Source organism: Ciconia boyciana, chromosome 1, assembly GCF_034638445.1.
Source record: "Ciconia boyciana chromosome 1, ASM3463844v1, whole genome shotgun sequence".
Classification (NCBI taxonomy): Eukaryota; Metazoa; Chordata; class Aves; order Ciconiiformes; family Ciconiidae; genus Ciconia; species Ciconia boyciana.
In genome coordinates this window covers 211627-237873 of record NC_132934.1, presented here as the reverse complement: position 1 = coordinate 237873, position 26247 = coordinate 211627, and the positions used below count along the sequence as shown (strand labels likewise).

Below are 26247 nucleotides of genomic sequence, written 5' to 3'. Positions count from 1 at the left end.
GTCATTGAATAATGTGTTTTGGGTTTTTTTGGAGGCAAATCACCACAACAACATGCTGTTTTTAAGCACCTTTTAGAAGACAACTAATTGTTGTTATACAGACTAAAATTAAGGAACAGCTGATAGAGTTTCAAGTTTTAAGAAACATTTTTATAAATTAGAGGAAAGAAAGAACTATTGTAGCAAAGTGTTTCAAATTTCATTGTGATAAAAATTAAACGAGAAATTCTTAAAATTAGAGAAAAATAAAACACTCAAGGGCCACGGTCCAAGTCAAGATCAGTACAAGAACTCAGCTACTGTTTGACTCAGGATATTTTTACACTTATATTTCTGTAAACTGGCACATAAACCCATTTATCATAGGTATGTCACTGTATATGATGAAACATCTGGCTTGGTAGATGAGGGGAGGGCAGTGGCTATCATCAAGGCCTTCAGTAAGGCTTTCAGCACTGTCTCCCCTAAAAGCCTCATAGAGAAGCTGTCGATGTATGGGCTGGATGAGCAGACAGTGAGGTGGATTGAAAACTGGCTGGATGGCAGCCAAGAGGGTGGTGATCAGCAGCATGAAGTCTAGTTGGAGGCCAGTAACTTAGCAGTGTACCCCAGGGGTCAATACTGGGTCTGATCCTATTCAACATCTTCATTAATGATCTGGATGATGGGGCAGATTGTGCCCTCAGCAAGCTTGTAGATGACACAAAACTGGGAGAAGTTGCTGATACACCAGAGGGTTGTGCTGTCATCCAGAGGGACCTGGACAGGCTGGAGAAATGGGCTGACAGAAACCTCATGAAGTTCAACAAGGAGAAGTGCAAAGTCCACTCCACGTGGGGAGGAACAACCTCATAGCGCCAGTTTATGCTGGGGACCACCCAGATGGAAAGCAGCTTTGCAGAAAAGGCCCTGCAGGTCCTGGCTGACACCAAGCTGACTGGGAGCCAGCAATGTGCCCTTGCCACAGAGAAGGCTAATAGTATCCTGGGCTGCATTAGGCAAAGTATTTCTTTGCCTCTACTCAGCACTGGTGAGGCCACACCTGGAGTACTGTGTCCAGTTCTGGGCTCCTGAGTACAGGAGAGACATGGGACATACTGGAGAGAGTCCAACGAAGAGCCACAAAGATGATGAAGGGACACGAGCATCCTTCCTGTGAGGAAAGGCTGAGAGGGCTGGGACTCTTTAGCCTAGCAAAGAGAAGGCTCAGGGGAGATCTCATCAATGACTATAAATACCTGAAGGAAGAGTGTAAAGAAGATGGAGCCAGGCTCTTTCCAGTGGTGCCCAGTGACAGGACCAGAGGCAACGAGCACAAACTGAAACACAGGAGGCTGGTTCACTCTGAACATCAGGAAACACTTTTTCCACTGTGAGGGTGACTAAGCAGTGGCACAGGCTGCCCAGAGAGGTTGTGGAGTCTCCCTCCTTGGAGATATTGAAAAGCCATCTGGACATGGTCCTGGGCAACTGGCTCTGGGTCCCTTCCAACCTCAACCATTCTATGATACTCAAGACATACTCAAGACATTTTGATACTCCAAAGCAGAAGATAGGCAAAAAAGTGTCCTGTAAGACATCTAGAAAAAAAATTACTGTTTGAAAGTAATAATTACAGTTATTTAGCTTTCCTGATTAATTACTACAAGAAGAAAGCTTCCATTTACATTTGATACCAACAGACACCATCTCAGTCTTCTCACTACCTGGGAAGACAGAGAACATGTTCATTTCCACACTGGCTACTTGCCAGTAAATGTCTGTCTTTTAAACAATTTGAGGAAGTCTCTGTGTCACAGATCCTGAATGTTCTGGGGGACCTTAATCTCCCTGACATCTGCTGGAAGGGTAACACATCAGAATGCAAGCAATCTATGAGATTTCTGGAGTGTGTTAGAGATAAATTCTTGATACAGGTACTGGATGGGCCAACCAAGAGTGACACACAGCTAGATCTGCTGTTCATAAGCAGGGAATAACTGGCTGGATATGTGATAATCAGTGGCAGCCTTGGCTGTCATGACCATGAAATAGAGGAGTTCAAGATCCTGAGGGGAGTGAGGAAGGAGAGTAACAGAGGTACAGATCCTAGACTTCAGGAGACCAGACTTCACCTTATTTGGGGAACTGGTAGGTGAGATCCCATGGCAGACAGCTCTGAAGGGCAAAGGAGCTCCAGAAGGCTGGCAGGTTTGTAAAGACAGCACCCTCCAAGCTCAACGACAGTCCATCTCAATGCTCAGGAAAACAAGCGAACGTATCAGGAGACTGGCTTGACTAAACAGGGAACTCATGACAGAGCTCTGAGGCAAAGAAGTATTATATCGGAGATAAAAACAGGGACAAGCTGCAAAGCAGGAATTCAGGAACATTTAAAGATAGTGTTAGAAAAGCCAAAAACGACTGGAGTTGAGACTTGCAAGGGATGTCAAAGGCAACAAGAGTAGCTTCTACCTCTACATTAGTAGTAAAAGGTTGAACAAGGAATATGTGGGACTGTTGCTGAATGAGATTTATGATTTAGTGACAGTGCACACAGGTAATGCTAAGATACTCTGTACCTTCTTTGTCTCTGTCTTCACCAACAAAGTTTTCTAAGCCTCTGTCCTGAGGATTGAGTTGGGGACTACTTGTGAGAAATCGAGCAATACAAATTTATGAGAACAGATAGCTTGTCTTGCATTCAAGGGTACTGAGAGAGCTGGCCAGTGTCCTTGCAAGGACAATATCATCACTGAAAGGTTATGGAAATTGAGGGAAGTCCACTATGACTGGAGAAAGACAAATGGTGTATCCATCTTCAAAAAAAGGCCAAAAAGATTATATGGTAGACTACAAGCCAGTATGCCTCACTTCGGTCCCTCCAGAAATCACAAAGTGAGTCCTCTTGGAGCACATGGGAAGAGGAGTCAGTGACTGAGAAACAGTCAGCATGGATTTACCAAGGTTAAATCATATTTGGACTATCCGATTGCCTTTTATACATTTGTGGATGAGGAGAGAGCAGCGGATAGCATTTACCTTGACTTTATCAAGGCTTTTGCGAGTGTCTCACACAATATTTTTGTACCAAAAATAAGAAGCAATGGTCTGGATTGAAGGACAACTCAATGCATAAAAAACTGGTTGGATGATCAGGCTCAGAGAATAGTGGTGAATAGGTCATAATCTATCTGGAGGCTAGTAACAAGTGGAACATCACAGAGGTCTATCTGTGACCTCTCCTGTTTAACATCTTTATCTGTGACCAGGAGGTGGCAAAGTCCACACTCAAGTTTGGAGAACACAACACACTGGGGGAAACAGCTGATACCCTCACTGGCAGGGCTGCCATTTACAGCAACCTAGGCAGGCTAGCAGAATGGGGCAATAGGAACCTCATGAAATTCAACAAGGACAAATGTAAAGTCCCACCCCTGGGAATGCAGTCTGGGGACCAGCTCTGCAAGAAAGGTTGAAGACGATCTGCTAGACATTAGGCTAAACACCAGCCAGCAAGTGTGCCTGGCAGAAAACAAGGTCAACAGTATCCTGGACTGTATGAACAGCAGTCTAGCCAGCAGATCGATCAAAGATATTATCCTCTTCTACTGGGCACTCATTAGACTGCATTTTGAGTACTGCATTCAACTTTGGACCCCCAATATAGGAAAGACATAGATAAACTCAAGCAAGTTCAGCAGAAGACCACAAAGATGGTCACAGGGCTGGAGCACTTTCCCTGTGAGAAGCAACTGAGGGAACAAGGCTTTTGTGCCCTGGAGAACAGAAGGCTTTGGGGAGACCTAAAAGCAGCCTTCCAACACCTATGAAGAGGTTATTGAGAAGACAGAGCCAGGCTTTCTACAGTGGTGCAAGGTAGGAGGACAAAAGACAACACACATATACTGAAACAAAACAGGTTCCAACTGGGTGTAATGAAGACCTTTTTTGCCATGAGGACAGTCAAGTGTCATAACATGCTGCCCAGGGAGGTTGTGCAGTCATTATCATTGGAGGTTTTCAAGACCTGACTGGATAAAGGCTTGCGCAACCCGGTCTGATCTCACAGTTGATTCTGCTTCTAGGAGGAAGATGGACTAAAACGCACCTTCGATCCCTTCCAACGTAAATTATTCTGAGATTCACCTCAGTTCTAGCTAATTCTATTAGAGGTGACGCCTCAACCTTTTAGTATAAGACTATATATATAAGACTATATATATATACCTTTTAGTATAAGACTATAAGTTACTATATATAGTAACTTATACAATATGTCTTTCTTCCCCAGAAATACCAACTCAGAAGCATTAAAAAACAGGTCCCATTTTTGTAAACACATAACTATTGATGATATGAAATATGTGTTAATATAGATGCAAAATAAAATTCAGGACCAAGTTAAACAGTTCTGTTAGGGATAAGAATTTTTGTACTTTCCAATTCAGAGCATGCAGAGAGGACATAGCATTAACATATGGTATAAGGTTTGCTTTTGTGCCCCTTTAAACTCTTTTCTGTATACAATTGACTATACAAAACGGTATTTGCTAAAAGTATTATGTATTTTGAGGAGGCTCAGATTAATTGTTTTTGTGAATTCTAACATCTGTCCATTTTCTGTGATAATGGCTTTCCTTTATCGATTCATACCATACTGTAGTCTTTCAACAACCTTTTCTTCTACTAAGTGAACTAGGGAAGGGAAGGCCTTTTATCTAATGTTAAATTGTCTATACAGTGACTCTGAAAAGCAATCTCTAGCTCTTAATCCAGATGTTTGCTTTCTTTGAAATTGGCTGAATTTCATAGGCTTTTCCTGAAGATGACAGAATTATAGAATCATTTAGGTTGGAAAAGACCCTTAAGATCATTGAGTCCAACTGTTAACCTAACTCTTGTCTATTTTCTTAGTGTAGAGGGGAAAGTAGAAAAAGGTAAACTCAATGGTCTCTTTGTAGCAGGAGGAAAGACATTCAATACTCAAAGAGCTGCTTCAAGAAAAGTTTAAAGAATCCACGTGGCTAGTAAAGAGAGGAACAGATATGCTGGTATAATGTACTGCTAAGTACATGAAAATTAAGACTTTACAGAGATCTGAAAAGTGTTTACGTTTTCTAAAATGATAGTTAAGTAGTTTGGAAGCATTTGTTGACGTCTGCTTGAAAATCATCAGAAATTGCAAAATAAGGTAACTGTATGTAAATCCTTATTTCATTCTGCTCAAGTTAGGACTGGAGTACTGTGGACAGTTTTAGGCACACTTTAAATAAGACTGACAAATTAGAAAGTCATCAGGAGACAAAGAGGAGTAACAAAGTATTTAGAACCTACAGAGGAGGTTTGAAAGATGATTTTTTCCATGTTTTTTACATGTTTCCATTTAATCTTTTGGTGTTTTTTAAGAAATTACATCTCCCAGTGTTTAAAATGTTAAAAAATGTCAGTAACCAAGTGTTCAACACACCCACTGGAAACAGAATTACAACAAAAAAAGCCTGTTTTGAAGTAAACATGCAGGTAAACATGCATTGGGAAAGACCTTTCAAGTAACATGACAGTGAAGCTCTAAAAGTCACTGCATTTTTCAGGTGGAATTTCTTTCAATGGAGGAAGGACCTGCTTTTTAAGAAAGTGTTGTGGTTTAGCCCCAGTCGGCAATTAAGTACCACACAGCTGTGACAGTGTGCTTCCCCTGCCCCCGACCTTTATCTCCTGTAACCCTGCTTAGGTGATAACCACCAGCGGTGATTGTAATGGATGCATCTGGTCACGATGGCTGCATCAGCTCAAAGTGAATTCAGGAGACAGATAACAACACAATAGCCTAGGGCTATTGTGCAACGCGTCCACCGAAGAAATTAAAACCTGTGGTCGGCATGCAAATATGACTATGGGTCAATCATCTTATCCCCATAAATAGTGAGCAGCCCAAGAGCCCTTTGAGCTCTCCTGCACGGCAGCGGGCTGCATGCCAGGATCTCCCCTTGAGCAGGGACGCCTCTCAAGGTTACTCCTCGAGGTTGAGAGATTCCTTGCTGCAACAGATCCTCGGTAAGTGACTAATAGCATGCTAAACTTTGAAATCTTAGCTAAGTGATATAAAGGATTGATTGCGCATATATAATCCTTTAGATATAAACCGTTGACCAAGTCTGGGACTAGGACTGGATCTTAGCCGCACCTAGACTCCTCTCTGAGAAGGAGTTTAGAAAGCAAGGGGATCCTTCCGAACCTCATGACTCAACGGGAGGGTCTCCCTGACAGTTTTGTCTGACCCTGTCCTCTATGCAGTAAATAATCAAGTGTGCCTCGCCATCGAATCTTGTTAAAACACTGTCGCATTGAACTTTGTTAACTCCCTATTCTGTATCAATAAACTATATTTTTACTTCTCTCTTACGAGTGAAGTGCACGCTCACTCCATCCGCGACAACAGCCACTCGCTCACCCTCCGCCCCAGTGGGACGGGGGAGATAATTGGAAGAGCAAAAGTAAGAAAACTCATGGGTTGAGAAAAGAACAGTTTAATAATTGGAACAAATAATAATAATAGTAATAATAATAATAAATTGTAATGAGAAGGAAAACAACAAGAGAGAGGAACAAAACCCAAGGAGGAAAAAAAGAAAGCGATACAACCGCTCACCACCCGCCGACCGACGCCCAGCCAGTCCCCGAGCAGCGATCGCTATCCCCCAGCCAACTCCTCCCAGTTTATATACTGAGCATGACATCATATGGTATGGAATAGCCCTTTGGTCAGTTTGGATCAACTATCTTGGCTGTGCCCCGTCCCAGTTTCTTGTGCACCTGGCAGAGCACGGGAAGCTGAAAAGTCCTTGACTAGTGTAAGGATTACTTAGCAACAGCCAAAACATCAGCGTGCTATCAATATTATTCTCATACTAAAATCCAAAACACATCACTATACCAGCTACTAGGAAGAAAATTAACTCTATCCCAGCCGAAACCAGGACAGAAAGCTGATAAAAGGTACATTTTGGACATACTCAATCTTAACTCAGGGCATGATAGCAGATGAAAAGCTGGACTTCTGTAAGGCCTTTGATATGGTCCTCCCCAACATTCTTGCCACTGAATTGCAGAGATATGGGTTTGACGGATGGACTGTTAGATGGATAAGGAACTGGTTGGATGCCTGTTCACAAAGAGTTATAGTCAATGGCTCAATGTCCAAGTGGAAACCAGTAATGAGTGGTGTCCCTCAAGGGTCCATACTGGACCAATACTATTTACTATCTTCATTCATGACATAGACAGTGGGATTGACTGCATCCTCAGGAAGCTTGCAGATGACACCAAGCTGAGTGGTGCAGTTGATTCACTAGAGGGATGGGATGCCATCCAGAGGAACCTTGACAAGCTTGAGAAGTGGGCCTGTGCGGACCTCATGAAGTTCAACGAGGCCAAGTGCAAGGTTCCGCACCTGGGCTGGGGCAATACCCAGTATCAATACAGACTAGGAGGTGAATGGATTGAGAGCAGGCCTGCAGAGAAAGACTTGGGGATACTGGTAAACTAAAAATTGGACAGGAGCTGGCAGTGTGTGCTTGCAGCCCAGAAAGCCAATCATATCCTGGGCTGCATCAAAAGACGTGGCCAGCAGGTCGAGGGAGACAATTCTCGCTCTCTACTCTGCTCTCGTGAGACCCCACCTGGAGTACTGCATCCAGTTCTGGGGTCCCCCAGTACAAGACAGACATGGATCTGTTTGAAGGAGTCCAGAGGAGGGCCACAAAAATGGTCAGAGGACTGGAACATCTCTCCTATGAAGAAAGGCTGAGAGAGGTGGGATTGTTCAGCCTGGAGAAGAGAAGGCTCCAGGGAGGCCTTATTGCAGCCTCTCAAGAGGACTTCTCTTTGGGTTGCTCAGAGAAGTAGTCGGTTGCTCCATCATTGGACATGTTCAAGGTCAGGCTGGATGGGGCTTTGAGCAACCTGATCTAGTGAAGGATGTCGCTGCCCAGGGCAAGGGGGGTTGGACTAGATGATCTTTAAAAGTCCCTTCCAACCCAAACCATTCTGTGATTCTAAATGATATCTTGAAGTCTGTTAAAGACCTGCATGTGAGTTCATGGAATAAGAAGAGAGAAGGGAGATGTTCTAGGACTGCAGGAATCTGGTTTATTGGTAATTATTCCCCCACCAGGATTCTTACGAAGAGCGTAAATCTCTGAATGACAGGAAGCAAAAGGAGTTTATTTCTGCAAAAATCAAGACAGCCTATTGCCATAGTGCACCATACCCTAAAGTCAAAAACTGTGTGAACCCGTCTTTTTATGCTATAAATCTGATAGAGTGGTGATATTACTGCTACCAGTCTACATGCTTAAACACTCAAAACCAAATTAATTGTCTATCTTTTTTTTTTTTTTAATGAGGCATATTTATAGGTCTGTTACTGTTTCAGCAAAAGCTATGAAAAATAACCCCCCCAGAAGCATCACCTGCAGATTGTCAGCATTTTGTATCAGGGAGGAGCTACTATTTCAGTTATATCTTATTTTGTACAACCTAAGAATGTGCGAGTGCACAGTGTCTTGCAATACAAAATTTATTCTACTATCCTTAGGCATAACTGACATTAATGGAACAAAAACCCAAAGAAATCAAAACTATTTATTGACCTTAATATGCCCTATCACAATGAAGCTAACCTTGGCACCCTTTTCTGGAAAAGCCTCCAATCACATAGTATTACCATCCTTGCCTTCGTCCTAGCTTTTTCATGTCTACTCCCATGTTCTTTGCACCTATAACCATAGATCATACATGCAGGAACATGAAGCACGTGAACCATACAGGTAGCAAGTTCCACCCACTCTGTCTCATGGTCAAAACACCAACCATCGTTTCATATCACAAGACAACACCATGCAGACATGCAGACAGGCCTATGGTGCACAGCCCAGCCTTTTTAATAATTCAAGATGGTTAACTTATTTGTTTCTGTCAGTCTGTTCACTGTCTGAGATTCAAACAGTTCCTTTTCCCTTTAGAATTAAATTCTACTTTAACCACTGGAAAGAATTATATAGTATTTTTGAAGATCTTGGCAAGGAAAGCATAATGAACCAGTAACCATGGACATGTTTATTATCTAAAACTAGGAAAGAATAATTCTTAAATATTTTAAGAATATTAAAATAGGTAAGATAATCATACCACCTTCGGTCTTCTGTCTTTCCAAGTTTTCTGTGGGTAGCAGTGAAGTCCCATTCCGATCTTCCTGATCTATTATTTTTTCCTGTGAAGTTGTTTCATCCTGATTAAACGCAGGATGGAGGGGAGAAAAATAAATTTAAATACAGTTCGTACATATACATTAGTCTTTGATCTTTCAGTTAACCATTGGGAACTCTTAAATTATTCAAATTTACTCTTATTTCTTCCCAGGCTTCCATAGTCATAACACGTCTGCCCATCAGCTGAGAGAACCAGTAAGAGCCTTTCTCAAGCAATACATCATAAAAAAGAAATTCCAAACAATTCATTTGGTTTCAGTTCCTCAACATATGGGAGAATTTCAGGAGACTCATATGAAAAGATCATACCTGTTTCTTCAATTCAGAGACCTGCACTACTGACTGGAATTTCAGTTCATTCTGACAATGGACAAATTCTTCAGATTTATGTACAAGTTCATCTAATGGAGGAGAAAAAATGGAGTTAGGGTGTGTTCTTGCCTTTTTTGCTGAAATGTATCCAGCTTACATGTATGCACAATAGTATATGAGATCCCTTATCTCTCAGTCACTGCTTCAGTTTTGGGCCATAAAGGAGCTGGAAGAAAATCAATTTGAAATAATAGCTTGAGGCAAGATCAATGTTATTAGAACTAATACAAGCCTACAGAGAAAATGCTAGAGTTTGCTTTGCTTGGTTGTTTTACTTATAATTTCAGTAGAAATTCATACTCTGAAGAATGTGGCACATCTAAAAATAACTTACATAAGTTGATGGAAAAAATCCAAGAAGTTATAAAAAGTAATTAAAAAAAATACTTCTGGCTCAAGAAACGCATAAGCCTCAAAATATTATAGGCTGGGACAGTACACAAGGAAAGCACCATATATGCTGCCCTACTCTTATGCTCCTCCTCTTGCAACTGGCTTTGGTCGCTGCCAAAGACAGAAAGGTGGGATTGCACTACAGAGACCTTTAGTTTGATACAGTACAACCACTTCCTATGTTCCTATGCAATTAGGAATTGTTATACCAAGATTTTCTTATGAGCTATTATAAAAACAAGGCCAAATAGAAGGCAACCCAATGATCCTTAGGCTCTTGAGAACCTGCTTCAAACTGCTGTGCTTGCTCACCCTGTAGTTTCTGTATTGTAGCACTGTTTTCGGCAGACACCACCAACAGCCGTTCAACATCCTGTTTCAGCTGATCATTTTCAGCTACAAGGGCAGCATGGCTAGATTGCAGCTCTTGCTCAGCCACCTTAAGACAACTGATCTGCAGGTTTTTCTCTTCCACCTCCAGCCTTTGTTCCTGCTCCACGTCCTTATACTTCACCTCTAATTCAGCTTGTGCTCTTCTTGTCTCTTGCAACTGTTCCGAGAGACACTGCACCTCCTCCTGCAAGTGCTGGGAGAACAGCTTCTTCTCAGCTAGTTCCAGCTCCATCTTCTCTCTGAGGTACTGAGACTCTCGTCTCTCTGCCTCTAGCACATCCCTCAGGGAGCTTAGGTCCATTTCCATCTTCTGGCATTGATCTAGGAGTGTCTATAAAAGGATATGGAAATGAATTTAACACTCAACTAGTTCAATACATTGCCAAAGCAAAGTACCTGAATTATACTTTAAAATTGTCATTAAAATACTTTTCAAATATCTAAGTAGCAGAAAGGAGGAAATAAACATGGCAGAAATGTCAATTTGTCAGAAAGAAACTGCCCTACTATTTGCAAATTGCAAGAAAGCAATGCTGGGAGAAACAAGAAATCAGTTTTGGTAAAGAAATGATAAGTCTTAATTTAGAGCAGGGGAACATAGAGGAAAGAAACAATAGAACAGTTGCCATGAGTTCTCTTTTAGAGGAAAGAAGGCTTCCCAGAAAGGGGAGGAAGGACTACAACAAAAAAGAGGGAACTCAACAATTACAGAGTACAATTAAAAAAAATGAACAAAACTGTATGTGAAAGGGGGTAAAAAATGCTGAAATAGGAAACTGGAGGTAACAGAGTGCTCCACACAGTGCCCACTGCTTCAAGAAAGATCCCAGAAAGCTAGTCGACACTGACCAGAGATTTAAGACAACCAAGGAACAGAAACAGACCCTACACTTGCCAGAATTCCTTTTGTCAAACTTCCTCCTCCTGGAGCTGTGGACAGTCAGCATAGCTAGTTTCAGGAGGAGGCTGATAAGGAGCTCCCTTTACTTTATGGGTAGGAAGAGAAGCTTCAGCCACACGGCCTCAAGTTTATATGTGTACCAAGGTCTCTCTCTGACCATATAATGTGCATGAGGGGAGTCAAAGACACAGAGGAGGAGTCAGGGGACCCCAACAACCATGCCATGAAGATATCCATGCCACCGCTCCATGAATGACCCTGGTGAGCAATATAATCAGTAGTGAGTACAAGTCAGCTCACTGAAGTTCTTTACCTCTTCCTGGTGGTAAGAAGTCCCACCTCTGTGCCTGGCTGGGACACATGGGAAAAGAAAACAGAGTGGTGTATAAGTGTGTAAAAGTTATCAAAGTGAGGTTCAGCACTAGATTGGCTGGAGATTGTCCAGCCTACTAACCTGAGACTGATACAGTATAAGTCTCTTCTAAAGGGATGGAGAATTATTTTCAGAAGTTCAGATATTGGAAAAAAAATAAGAGTACACTCAACCTATATCTGCAAAAAAGTCTTTTAAGAGATTGTGTACTAAACCCTGTCTCAAGGGGCACATGTATATATAGTCATATATGCACAGACTTGATCTCATTCTCTTCACACTCTAAAATGATTAAGTGAGAGCCAATACCACTCCAGAAGCTGTGTCATCATATTAGCAAGTTCTCAGCAAGACATACCAAAGAATATCTGTATATGCTCTGATCTGGCCTGGATACTGCAGTCCAGAAACAGTATAGCCACAGCAGCACTGTGTTAGACACTTTTGTCTTAGGCGAAGAAGCATTGTGTATTTGATGGCTTTGAATGTATCAGTCAGCTGCGTGGAGTATGGATAGATTTTTGTCCCTGTCCACCCGCCCATAATCTGGGACACTAGAGATGGCTGCTGCAGTGTCCCTATCCCTGTTGTTTGGCTGGACCGACTAAAAGCTATGCAGACAGACCTGCAGCTCTAAAACCTGACCTGAGGGAGCCCCCCAGATGATTTCATGCTGGAAACCTGGTGCCAGAAATAAGCTGGCACCTTCTGAGCTACTGGCAAAGGCCCCATCCACCACTCACACATGAGAGTAAGGCAATAAGCCAAGCATGAAAAGGTACCTGGTTTTGTTGTTCAGCAGTACGTAATTCCTGCTGCAGCAATTCTACCACCTGAGTTCGTCCTAGTAGAGCTGCTTCCTGCTCCTCTAGCTTTCTCTGAAGTGTACGTAGGTTCTGTGAGAGAGACAGTGCTATACCAGTATCTGGGAGGCTAACATAAGAAGGCTAGATTTCCTGGTTTCATCCATACACCTAGTTTTCATGACACAGTTACTTTAATAGCCTGAATAGCTTCATTTTTGTTGACACTCATTCTGGAGCTGTAGAGCAGTAGGAAGAGCTCACCATTGTTTCACAAATAGGGAACTGGAACACAATAATTTAATACTTCTTTTTAACTGTTCTTTCTTTTCAACTGATAGCAAATCAGCAGATTGAAGCTAGGACTCTAAAAGTCCAAAGTAGCATCCCAAAAAACCCCAAACGGTCAAATCATATCTCTTCTCACCCCTTCTGAGTTACTTTGATAAGAACTCCTCTCTCAGGGTGTCTTCAGACTGGTAAAATTTCTCTTCCTTTCTCCTCCCATAATAAGATTATTATATCAAATATACCTGCTGCATCTCTACTTCCAGATCTGACTGGGCCACTATCTTGAGCAATTCTGCTTGGTGCTGGTGAACCTGCTCTTCTAGGAGAGTTTCCTTCTCCTGAATCACTTCCTGCAGGGAGCTCAGCTGAAAATATAAGCCACAAAACAAAAAAAACCAAGAAGGTTATGAGCTTGACAGACATGCAGGCTTGCTTTCAACATACACCAACATACTATGTGTGTGATGAGGTCTTCAGCTTGATAATCCTATGTGTCACCTTGGTCAAATGGTATCTTTATCCTACTAATATGTACCTATTAACTGATAATATTTCAGATCCCAGAAAGCAAAACCCATAGAATTTCATCTACAAATATGCAGAATGATAAAAGATATGATTACTATATAATTACAAGTTTATAAAACTTCCGGGATTTTTTTTGTATAGGATGCAGCCCAATTCACAGATCAAAAGCTAAACCTGCAATTCAGAGTATTAACAAAAATCTTTCCATAAATAAATACAACGTAACGTAACAGCTGTTATTATGTGATAAAAAGCTCCTCTGCACATTCACAGTAGAATACAGAGAGGCAATGGCAGGTCTGGGAGCTGGAAGAATACTCTGCCCCAGCTATTCCAAAGCCCATCACAGAACAGCAATAGCAGGCAGGAAAGAACCCAAATTCTGACTCGGAGGAAGGGACACCCTGTCCAGGCCCTTCCAGGGGCTGTTCCCCCCCTCTTCAGAGGACCATCAGTCCCACTGTCCAAGTGTGAAACCCATTAAGACAACTTAACTGAGGAGCACCTTTTGCACCAAGGGTGTTACTGCCTAGGTATAGGATATATTATGGGACACAGGTGAAGAGCATTTTAGGATTGCCAAAGACTTATGGAATGTTTAGAGGAGGAACCAAAGGCAGGGAAATGGATAGACCTAGGTGATTTGGGGAGGGAAAAAATGAAAAAATAGAGGGCAAGGGAATTAAAAAAGGCCAGTTGTGTAAACAGTGGCTGTTCAATATGCTTGTCTGGCCATGCCCTGCACCTGATCAGCAGTCTGTCCCGTCTTCTTACTAAACACCATTTCAAACTTTCATTGTGGCAGAGGGTCTCCATTTTGTGTGCATTTCTGTGTGTATGGGGGGGAATCTAAGTGCTAGTAACTGGAATCAGACTGTGGGTCAAAGGGCCTGTGTGTCCACGGTGCCAGCAACTGGAGAGATTAGAGCAAGTGAACTTAAGTGCCAGCAACTGCAGTGGGACCACAGGTCAGAGGGCCTCAGGAACAACTGTCTCTCTTAAATTATCCAGTGACAAGACGCATAGGAATGGTTCAAAGCTGCATCAGGGGAGGTTCAGACTTGACATTAGGAAACATTTCTTTACCAAGAGTGGTCTAGTGTAAGTAGTGGGGTGGGAAACACACACACAGGCTGATGGACAGAAAAATTTTTCTGTACCTGAGTTGCATACTTGATTTCAGCATCTTTCAGATTCACTTTGGCTAGAGCCAGCTGCTCCTTCAGATCCTGAACAGTCTCCTCTCGCTCCCTGAGCTGCTCTTTTAGTGCTTCGGCTTCCTCTCTATGCCCTTCACTTGTATTTTGGTTATTCTGACATTGCAAGAGGAAAGAAGTGGGAAGAAAAGAAAAAGAAGAAAGTAAACTGATCAGTATTACTAGTCAATTAAAAAAAAATAAAATTAGAATGCTACTGCACTCTTGACTCCTAACCAGATGCTTATTTCTACTGCATTTCTTAATTTTACATTTTCTTTGTTTCTTGAAATGAAGTTGTCCTACGTTAAGTAACTATTTTGCCTATGTCTGTGTAGATATGCACAAGATGTCTTTAACTGGGAAGTGTCAAATCATTTTGGAACAGCTAATTATCCATGAATGCCTACCATATAAACTAAGGTAAATCATATTATTAAATAAAATATAATACATAATCTACGATATGACCACCTTGATTTGTGAGGCTTTTTAATTTCACAGATTTCTCTAATACCAGAAACAAACCATTTTTTAATTAGCAGTAGAAGAATATTCTCCACATGACAAAGGGGCAGACATTAAACATTCTAGACTACAGAAAATTCCCATGGAAATCTCTTTAGACTAAAGGGATTTATAGCCATGAGCCTGTTAGAAATAAGCAAAGGGAACATGCAAACAATCATCAGGTTCTACTCCACTCTGAGGCACTAAAATCCTCTGTTTATGACCAAAAAATTTAAACTCAGACAACTTTTCACATAAAACGTGCTTAGGCTATGTTTACTCAGACACTACACTTGCACTCTTTTTTTGTCTCTCAAAGACCATCTGTATGGCAGGCAATTCTCTAATACCACAGTTGTGCATCTACTTAACACAGAGTCACATATTAGGTCCAGCATATCAACACAGTCACTGAGAAGCAGGAAAAACATCCTTCTAGTGTTATCATCTCAGCACTCCAAACTACTTCAAGCACTTAGTGCTGGGGATTTTTTACTGAATATGTACAAAATGTATCTCTTTCCTTTTCCTTGTTACAGGTATTAGATCAAAGATCACCAGTAGCATATGGAGTCTACAGAGTATTTATATCCTTTAAACCCATTCTAAAAATTTATGAAGGCTTTTAGAAGGACTTATAAGTCAGCATAATAAGAATAAGTAAGAAGCTACTGTTTCTCAAAAGATGTGTCACCTACAGAGAAGGTCTTTGGAAGCAGGTAGAATAGACAGACAAGGAAAGCTTTAATTGCACTTAAGCTTAGAAGTAGAACAGGGGAAAAAAGAAACAACAGAAGTGCAGGAAGCTTTAAGAAGCCAGGGATATACGTAATTTATAAGGCTGGGGCAAAGCAGTTGCTAGGGGGGAAAGATGGGTGGATTAGTTTGCTTACTTGGGATTAGCTTTCAGGATTGATATTTACAGTCGGATTTGGAAAAGCTGCTGATAAAGTCCTTGCACACTGGCCACTACATGGAATACCACAATTAAGGACAGTAGCACAGCCACAAAATTCCCAGAGCTCAAGCCTTCAAATATCATGTTTTTCCAAAATGTATAAATTCTTATATCTGAACATAATTTGTGTTTACCCACTTTAAAAGCTTAAGAGAAGCCTCACTTGTTCTGTACATAAATATCAACTACCTAATAGAAAGATATAAGCTGATATTTCAATTCTCCTGAAAATGAGGCACTCCAAAAGCCCAGAAAGTAATAGTACCAATTCGATATCTAAAATACAGTCTTCTCATGGGGCCCCCACCATGGAGAGGAAAAAAAAGCCCTTTGCTATATTTATCCCTCATGATTTCCAAAAGGAATGACTAATGTTCAATACCTCAGCACAACACGCAACCCTAATCTAAATTTTTCATCTTCAAATGACAGGGTATCTGTCTATGAAATATAACCATTACTCAAGACAGCATCTACTTGGGGAAATAATTATAAATAAATAAAGAAATCTGTAGCTTCTCAGCAGGTCTAACCTTACAATAAAGTATCTAGAAAGTGCTTTCTGAGTAAAATACATAATATTGCATGTAACTGCCCTAACATAATTTATCTTAAATGACGTTCTAACCCAAAACCAATAAGGCTCTGGTCCACACCCATGTCCCCTGGAGACTGTATCAAGACCTCATTACTCTAATTAAAGGCCATTTTTCTTAACGGCTAATTTACACCCATCCATTCACCTGTCAGTACTGTCCTTTCACTTTAACAGTTCTCCCATTTTCTTGGTGCTTACCTTCCTCATACAACTGTAGAAAGAAATGATGTTTCCTCTCCGCCTTTGGTTGACTAAGTAGCCAAGCTATTTTGAGTGTCTTGTAAAAGCAGCTACTAGCATGATGGGAGAATGGAAAGTCCTTTGCTGCTCTCAGAATTTATCTTTCCTAATTCCAAGTGAACAGAACATGACAACACTCCACATGAGGCCTTGCCACTCAGTACAATAGTTGGAAGGATAACTGTTTGCCTTACATAAAAAAAAGAGTAGGCCTCTTTTTAAAATCTACATCACACTGATTAACTGATTATAAGCTTTCTCTCATTTTGCCTTCTTCAACTGATAAATTTGAAGCAAGAACACTCATTAGTCCAACAGCAAGTCCCCACAAAGTAATGTAACAGCACACAGGTCTACACAGGCTACACATGAATAAGCGAAAAAAAGCCTCAGCAGCAGGACAGCAATGCGAAGTGACATAGCAAAGCAGCCTCCAGGGTCTTTGCTGTCCTCTGCAGCTGGGGGATTTTTTCATGGCCTTGCAGTATGCAGTGGCAGGATACCACAAGTACTTGATCTTGTACTTGTTAAATTTTGCTTTATTTTTATATTATGTCAATCCTCAAGATCATCCAATTCTTCCTGTCTGAAAACCAAATGCTGCTTTGCATTGAGAAAGATTCTCAAGATTGTATTCTAAAGTGAATTACAGTAGCACATTTCTATGATTTTATGATGCCATCAACCCTTTAATGTTTCCTATAATCTTTTAATCTTTTTTTTTTTCAATGTTTCAAAATAAGCCGTATCTTCTCTGGTTTAATGAACATCATCTGATGTCCTGCAATCTGTTTGGACTTCTATCACATTTCCCTTGCCTAATATTACTAACCTTTTAAAGAAAACTATGTGGTCAGCAGAACAATTTTAATTTTTCAAAAATTACCAGCTCCAATGGGAGTTTCTAGCTAGTAGCTAATAGCTTCTTTAATGTCTTGGTACAGGACACATTCCCCTCATTTTTTACCTAGCTTTACACAATTATGGCTTGTTAACCATAAAACTTTGTGGTGGCACAGGAAGCTACATGGCTGGAAAAAAAAAAAAAAATTTTTTTTGTTTTTACATCTAAGTTACTGCCTTTCAATTTTAATGACCTCCTTACCTCCTTGTTCTTGTATTTCAGCCAACCTTCCCTGTCCTTTGCTGTACTTGCATGACAGATAACATTTTGAAACTTACAGCTCAGATAGACATGTGATTTCTGCACAAAAGAACTTTGCACACCTTCAGTAATCTATTGTAGCTAAGTGAAACTAGCCCATACCCTTGAGGAGATCAAGTTGTGCACTCCAAGAGCATCTGCAGTACAAGGAAGCTAGACAGACCGGCCTCCTACAGCATAGACATTCTTGCTGGAACTATAAATGTCCTGCTAACAAGCGAGATAGGACCTGCTAGCTCACTGGGACCTAAAATGTAGGGTGGCACCAGATTATCAGTAGGGGCTAACATCTTTTAAGTAGCCCTGTTCTCCCAACCTTAGGATACACTTGCTCTTCTGATAAGGTCTGTGCAGGCAATGGTGGTCCTTTCTCTGTCAGCTCCTCAATGCGTTTGTTCAGAGAGGCCAGTTTGGCTTTGGCCTGAAGTTTAAGCTTCATCAGCTTAGCGTCTGCAGCCTCTCGCTCTTCCTGTAAAAGAAGAATATAAACCAACTGCACTCAAAATTCCAGTGCTATCACCCTGAAAGCACCACTTGGAAAAGTTACATAATTTGTCAGTCTGCCGCTCTTTGTCCAAACAGTGCTGTTTAAACAGTGCCACCCCAGTAACAGTGCTGATTAAAACACATCCAGGAAACAAATACACTCTGAACGCAGCAAAATAGTTAGCTTCTGCTCTAGTACTTTCTCTTCAAGGGATAGATCACTCAAGGGACTTCTCCTAGCAGTTAGTACAAACTCAGTTTGACTTCCTCTATTATATGCTGTCCCTCAACACTATCTCAAGTAACTGCAATTTCTCTCATGTCATGCCTCAGGGTACGCAATGCGTATCTTTGGTTACGTGCCATAAAACCACTGGACTGCTGGGTGACTGCAGCACAGCCTACTCTTTGTCTCAAATACACTGAAGTGGGGAAAGAAAAACCTCACAAAAATTATATTATTTTTTATTAGAGCCACCAGGAATCTGCACGGGCCTTGAGGAGCTCCAAGACAAAACGCTACATAACTTGGACGTAACTTATATACTCTAGAAGGAATTACCCCTAAGTAAAATGAACAGAAGCTATCCTACATCTCTTGGGTTAGGGTCCATTCTTTGGATTATAATAATTCTCTGGAATTGATGCATTTAGTAGTGCAGGTGTCTCAAATGTTCAAAATAAACCAGAGACTGGCTTGCACAGAAAGATGAAGCAGCATTTTACTCATGCTCCCAGGTCCCCAGTGAAAGAAATGATACCTTGAGTACAGTTTCTTTTTGCTGGAGCAGGGCATCCTTTTCTCGGATCAAATCCTTCAGCTGAACAACTAGTTTTTCTGTTTGGGCTAGGCGCTCCAATAGCTCCTCAGGTGCCTCCTCCATGCTTTCGGCTTCTGGCTCTAAAGCTTGTACCTGAAACAGTGAAACAAGTGCTCTGGAGGAAAAAAGTCTAAACAGACTGCAGCATAGCATCCAAATGAGATCTTCAGCTCCACTCCTAAATGCTGCACTGTGTTCCTTGCAAGCATTTCACGTAGCCTATAGAACTATACACAATTAGGTGAAACCAGGAGGAAAGCTCAGGATGCCCATGAGCCAATACACAAAAAAGAGCACCTTTGCTGAACACACCACCAGCAAATCTGAAATGAGTGGCACTGGAGAGACTCTACCACTCACACACTATCCATTGTCTCAAGTACCAAAGGGCAACATACAGATCAAGTCTTCCACTGTCACCCAATCATGCAGAGCTCCCCTTTCTGCTACACAGAATCATTAGTACTCTTAAAAGTCTTTCTTCACCCTAATTCTAGTTTGTTTTCTAGGATCACCTTGAGATGTGGAAACTAAGGAGATTATGGTCTGCCCCGCAAAAGTGCTGACTTAAGAGGTCAAGAATATAGGAGAAGCAGAGTGGAATAACAGCTCAGTCTAGTGCTCAGCAATGAAGAAGCAGGAAACAGTTTTCACTGCAGTCAAGTGATTCATACTCCCCAAACTAACTCTCAATAAGATCTGAAAGTCTTTAGATAACACTGTACTTACAGCAATAGAGGATTCAGTAACTGCATCTCCATCATCACCTGACAGCTCTTGTAAAACAGTACTTGCTAAACCTGACAAACGGCTCAGCATCTTCAACCTAAAACAAAACAGAGTCAGAATACAGTTACAGAGTCAAAACTGCTAAGAACAATAAGCATCCCTTCATGCTGATCTCTAACGTTATAGAGGTGACCAGGCTTACAGGGAATAAGTCTCCTCTGCCAAGAGAGAAAAGCCAAAGTAAAACCTCAGGAATAAAGAAATGATCATGTTAACAAAAGCAGCCAGACTCTCTGAACATAAAAGCAGAGGATGTGCTGGTAAGACACATGAAGATACCTTCACCACTGTACATGTATGATTAGAAATCTGGTATAAAAATGTATTTTTCAGTCACCCCCATAGTTCATTCTTGATCTTTCTTAACAATGACATTACAGAACCATGATCTGTTCAGTTTACTCAAAAGAAAAGTAAGTGATTCTTAAATGAAGTCACTTCTTTACAGGCCAAACATGGCCTGTAAATACATAAAATAAGCTTTCTGTTAATAAATAGTGGGAATGGTGAACTCAGCCCTGATGTTTGCTAAGTAGATGCAAGCGTGTCACATCAGGGAGATGATGAGACCTCTGCATGTCACGTATGTGACAGGACAGGACCTTTACACAGGGGAATCGTCTGGAAAGGGCATATATTCCCTGGCTGCTGCTCAGCATACCTTTTTTCGTTTCTTTGAAATTCAGGAGCCAAACTGATCCAGCAAGTGGAGGTGAAGAACCAGAAAAATGCAGCAGTACCAGCCAGCAATACATAATTTGCCATTTTGGGGAGAGTGGCAGATTAAGTTCTCCATTATTAACCCCGACAACGGGATACAATCTACCTCAATAAGTTCACCAAATTCTAACGAGCAGTTGATAAGCCAAAGTATAGAGCTGCCAACCAGAGGGATCTCAACAGGCTAGAGAAACAGATGGATAGAAACATCACGAAGTTCAGAAAAGGCAAATACAGAGCCCTACACCTGGGATGGAACAAACATACGCAGTAGTACAGGCTGGGGACCAACTGGCTGTAAAACTATTGCCGAAGAAAACCTAGGGATGCTGGTGGACAAACTCAACATGAGTCAGCAGTGTGGTCTCACAGCAGAGAAGGTCATCTATATACCGAGTTGTATTAGTAAGACCACAGCCAGCAGGTTGAGGGAAGCAATTATTCCTTTCTATTCAGCACTTGTAAGACTACATTTGAAGTACAGTGTCCACTTTCAAGCTCCCTGATACACAAAAACGACAGGGACAAACTGTAGCAAGTACAGCAGAAAGCCCCCAGGATGATTGGGGACTGGATCACAAGACATGCGGAGAGGCTAAGAATGCTGGGCTTGTTCAGCCTTGAGAACAGCGGGTGAGGAGGGGGATATAATTGCCGTCTTCCCTATAATCGCCTATTAGCTAAAGACAGAGCCAGACACCTCTTATGAGGTGCACAGCAGATGGACATGAGGCAGTGGACAGAAGTTGCAGCACAAGAAATTTCAATCAGGAAAAAAAAAAAAATGCACAGGGAAGATGATTAGAAATACTGGAATAGGCTTATAGCAACCTGATCTAACTTTGAAGTTAGCCACGCTAAGAGCAGAGGGTTTGACCAAATGAACTCCAAAGGTCCCTTAAGATCTAAATCATTCTACTATTCTATGAAGAAAGGTCACATGTGACATTTGACATATCTCTTAACAAAAAAGCCATAGATCTGTCCCAACTGTAAGTCCATGCCTGTAAATGGCAAAATAATTTGTACAAATGTAAAAGAAGCTCCAATAGTGCAGACTGAAACTAGGCAAACTCACATTAGCCATAAGATCAAGTTTACATTACATTAATTATCTCCATCAAATGGAATCTTTTAATATGACAAGATGTCTCTGTTTAGCTAGAAGTAGGCTTCTAAAGCTGGCTACAATGATCCACTCATTCCTGATCTCCTTTATCTTAGTAAGGAAATCTTTGCTCTTAGATTGCCACTTAAAGTGCGGAAATATTGACAATGGAGAGAACAGTAGTGCATTATTTTTCTGTAGCAGTAACACCTTCTAACCATCTGATTTTGCAAAAGTAGAAAATGTCACAATGCACATTAGAGTATCAATAGCAGAAAAGGGCATGTGAACACCAACCTCTTTTATGCACCGAGTAGCTCATAGGTCTGCTTATTCAGTAGTAAAGAGGTTTCCAAGGCAGAGCAGTCATACACAGGTCCTTCACACCATTCTTTTTTATCTCTTGGGTACTGACAGGTTGCATGAACCAAGACTCTTGACGGAGAGAGAAAAAAAAAAGAAAAAAAGAGGAGGAAAATAATTTATCCAACAGTAAATAAATAAGCCCATTCTTCATCCTACACAGCACACTTTGGGATTATTACAGTCAGTCATTTGCAATAAGCATAAAAAGTGAGAAGTCTTCCCTGTTTGGGAAACTGGATTTCTCCTGTTCTTGCAGAGACATGCCCTGGTTTCTTACGCTGTATGGCGTGAGGTTAGTCTCTTCAGCCTACAGAATAAAATGCTTGAGAAGCAGTTAGTGAAGTAAAAAGACGTGAGGCAAGAAGCCAGGCCTCAGACAGTCCCTTGCAAAGAGTTCTAGAGGACGAAACTACTCAAGCAGCATACTGTCAGAAAGCCAGGATTGTCCACGTTCTGTATCAATACAGTGAAAAAAGTACTAGCACTTTGCTTACTTCTCAGCTGGCCCCGGGTGAGACTGAGGCATAGAATTCCAGAATAATATAGTTTTACAGTTCCTGCTAGAGAAATTTCGTCTGTCAACGTCAACTGTTCACCAATCTGGTAATATAAAAGACTTATTTAAAGACCTGGAATCCCTGGTTCATTATAGGAATAATAAAGTATTTATAGTTTTGTAAACCACCACCCCCACGATGCCCCAGTGAGGAACAGAACCTGCTGTCTTGGCAGTGGTAAAAGCACATTTTAAAAAACAGTCATCCAAATGCAAAAATGCCTCTTTCTGACTGTCACCAATATTTGAAGAGGATGGATCTGATCTTCCTATTGAGCATTAGGCCACAGCTTCTTAAAGTCACAAATGCACAATATGTTGTTGAGATGTAGCATGAGGTAATATAAGATAACATGATTTAGGGCTGGTAGAACCAATAGATTAATTATTAGAAGTGGTATTAGAAATATGGAAAAAAAAGTGGGATCTAGCCATTTACAGAAATCCATTGTAACCAGAAATATGTATGGGGCTCAGCACATATCTGCATGCTACAGGCATATACAATTTCAAGCATGTATATATGGGCTATGTTGAGAAAAGATTCCCTGGCCTTTGTCCAGGCTGGCTACATTAACCTGATACTGAACTCAAGCTAATATGCCTTGCTGGGCTTGGCTCACAGTTGGCCTCCTCAAAATGCAAACAGAGGAACTGAGGCCTGTCTGCACCTATTTGCACAGGCATGGACTTTAATAACCTGAACTCAAGTCTTATAGATTCATGTCTTTTGAACTCACTTTTAAATTATATTCTCAGGTGAGCTGAATATGGCAAGGGATGTGAAGGGAAATGAAAAGTGATTCTACAATTATATAAACAGCAAAAGGAAGCCCAGGGAAAACATGGGCCCACTGCTAAATGTGGCAGGGTACATTTAGAAAAGGCTGAGGTACTCGCTATCTTCTTTCCCTCAGTTCTTAGTGGCAAGACCAGGCTTCAGGAGTCCCAGTCCACTGACACCTGATGGAAAGTCTGGAGCAAGGAAGACCTACCTTATGTGGAAGATGACCAGGCTAGAGAGCACAAACTGGTCATACGCAAGTCCATGGGGCCTGACAGGATACACCCAGAAGTGCAGAGGCAGCTGGCTGGTATCACTGCAGCATGCACCCTCAGCAACTTTGCAGCTGACACAAAACTGGAAGGAGTCGCTGATACCCCACAAATGGGTGTGCTGCCATCCAGAGGGACCTGGACAGGCTGGAGAAATGGGCCAACAGGAACCTCATGAAGTTCAGCAAAGGGAAATGCAAACTCCTGCACCTGGGGAAGTATAACACCAGTACATGCTGGGGGCAGACCAGCTGCAAAGCAGCTCTGCAGAGAAGGACCTGGGTATCACAGTGGACAACAAGCTGACCATAAGCCATCAATGCACCCTCATGGCAAAGGCCAATGGCATCCTGGGCTGCATTAGGAGCACTGCCAGGAGGAAGGTGATCCTTCCTCTCTACTCAGCACTGGTGAGGCCATATCTGGAGTACTGTGTCCAGTTCTGTGGACACAGTACAAGAACAAGAGAAAACAAGAACAAGAGAGGTGGGAACTTGTTGGAGCAAATTCAGTGAAGGACAACAAAGAGAAGGCTCAGGGAAGATCTTATCACAGAATGGGTGAGAAGAAACCTCTGGAGGTCATCTGGTCCAATCTCCCTGCTCAAAGAGGGCCACCTACAGCTAGTTGCCCAGGACCATGTCCAGACAGCTTTTGAATAACTCCAAGGATGGAGGCTCCCCAAACTCCCCAGGCAATCTGTGCCAGTGCTCAGTAACCCACACAGTAAAAAAGTGTTTCCTGATGTTCAAAGGGAACCTCCTGTGTTTCAGTTTGTGCTCGTTGCCTCTCATCCTGTCACTGGACACCACTGTCAAGAGCCTGGCTCAGTCTTCTTTGAACCCTCCCCGAGAATAAATCCAGGAACAAGCATAACATAGCTTTCAATACTGTCCCAAAGCCAACAGTCCACACACAAGGTGGTAGCTGTCTTATGCATTGGCCTCAAGGACTTGTGGCAGGAATACCCTGGTGCTTGCACTTTGTATTTACTTCTGAGCTTATAGCAGGAAAGCATTATACAATGCTGGCCAATTTCCTCATAAACAGAAGTCGACAAACACAAAAGGACAGAGGTTATTCTGTGTTCCACTGCCTCACCCAAATAAAGTAAACAGTACAGCTTTCAGAGACAAGACTATTGCTCTTCCAGGGTCATACTGACTTTGGTATGGATTTCCATTTTTGTAATTAATATCAGAACACAAAAGACCTGCACTGTGTTCATGATGTAAGCCAGCAAGTTTGTGTTCTGGCTGTAGTGGACAATAATGTTTTGCTCAGCATTCCTATGACTAATGAACTTTTGCTCGTGAGACTTTACTTTGAACACTGGGACTACCAGCGGTATTCTAGAAGAGGCTCCTTTACTCTGAAATATACTTCCCTTACTGACAAACAGCCTAACTCCATTACTAGTCATAGGACAGTCTGCATACGAGTAATAAGCAGTGCATAAATCCATGCATTTCTATCTTGAGGTATCAGCCATAGGGAAGAAAGACTTGACAGTATTTTTCCCTAATTTATTCTATTATAAGTTTATTATACATAAATTAAGTTTAATTCTTTGCATTTTCCTTCTTTTGAAGGCAAACAGGCACTGAAAGCATTGCTGCTGTACACAAGCCCTGAATCAAACCTCTCACATTGTGCAGAGGAGCTCTGAAAGGGACAAGGATTGAAGGAGAGCAACAGATCTTGACCACCGCTGTCACCCACAATCCCAGGCCTCAGGAACTAGCAACAACCTTCCACCAAGGGAAGGGGAAGCCAGCGCCGATGCAACTACAGGAATGCACGGTTGCCCCGCCAGTCCTGCAGATTTACCGACGAGAGCGAAGTTGACCGCAGTGCCCCCGATGGGCCTCACAGGGCAGAAACCTTCCCAGGACGGGCTCCGCTACCGGTTACATCTGGACACCGCGGTCAGACCGTCGGCGAAAGGCGGCACGGTCGCAGCGTAGGCACCGGCGTGGTGGGGCCGGGCCAGGCCACGGAGCCCAGAAGAGAAAGACTGCCGCCGGCCGGAGCCCGCCCCACTGTTCCTCACCGACCTGGACCCCAAGAAGCTGCGAACCCGCTCCAGTTCCTTGGGCCCTGCAGGCCGGCAGGGCCGCTCCCAGCGGGGCTGGCAGCGGTGTCCCAGAGCTGCACGGCCGAAGGAGCCCGACCCGGGACCACCTCCGAGAGCCGGACGACAGCGCCGACCTCGCACACCGCACACAGCGGAAGGACAACACCGAGAGGTGGAGGGGAGGCACTGACCTGCCGACGACCCACACCCGCCGACCACAGTGACGGCTCCGCCGCTGTAAAACCAATCCCGCCCCCAGCCACCTCAGCACCGGAACACGCCGCGGCGGCTTCCGC

At 42.3% G+C, this 26247-nt stretch overlaps 1 protein-coding gene across 5 annotated transcripts in view; it reads right to left on the bottom strand.

Annotated features, from left to right (window-relative positions):
* Window positions 1–26224, bottom strand: part of GOLGB1 (golgin B1) — a 54324-nt gene extending 28100 nt beyond the window's left edge. The window contains exons 1-11 of one of the 5 annotated variants that reach the window (XM_072855857.1): window positions 26143–26224; window positions 22194–22331; window positions 20009–20105; window positions 19220–19372; window positions 18289–18441; window positions 14466–14618; window positions 13020–13142; window positions 12466–12579; window positions 10329–10740; window positions 9561–9652; window positions 9172–9271 (exon numbers count right to left, since the gene is read on the bottom strand). In XM_072855857.1, coding sequence (XP_072711958.1) covers window positions 9172–9271; window positions 9561–9652; window positions 10329–10740; window positions 12466–12579; window positions 13020–13142; window positions 14466–14618; window positions 18289–18441; window positions 19220–19372; window positions 20009–20098 — 1390 coding nt within the window. In that variant the 5' untranslated portion in view covers window positions 20099–20105; window positions 22194–22331; window positions 26143–26224. Of the gene's footprint in view, window positions 1–9171; window positions 9272–9560; window positions 9653–10328; window positions 10741–12465; window positions 12580–13019; window positions 13143–14465; window positions 14619–18288; window positions 18442–19219; window positions 19373–20008; window positions 20106–22193; window positions 22332–22756; window positions 22862–26142 lie in introns of those variants that run through there. The other 4 variants (XM_072855876.1, XM_072855867.1, XM_072855878.1 and 1 more) reach the window with 4 other exon arrangements.
* Between the last annotated feature and the right edge of the window lie 23 nt (window positions 26225–26247).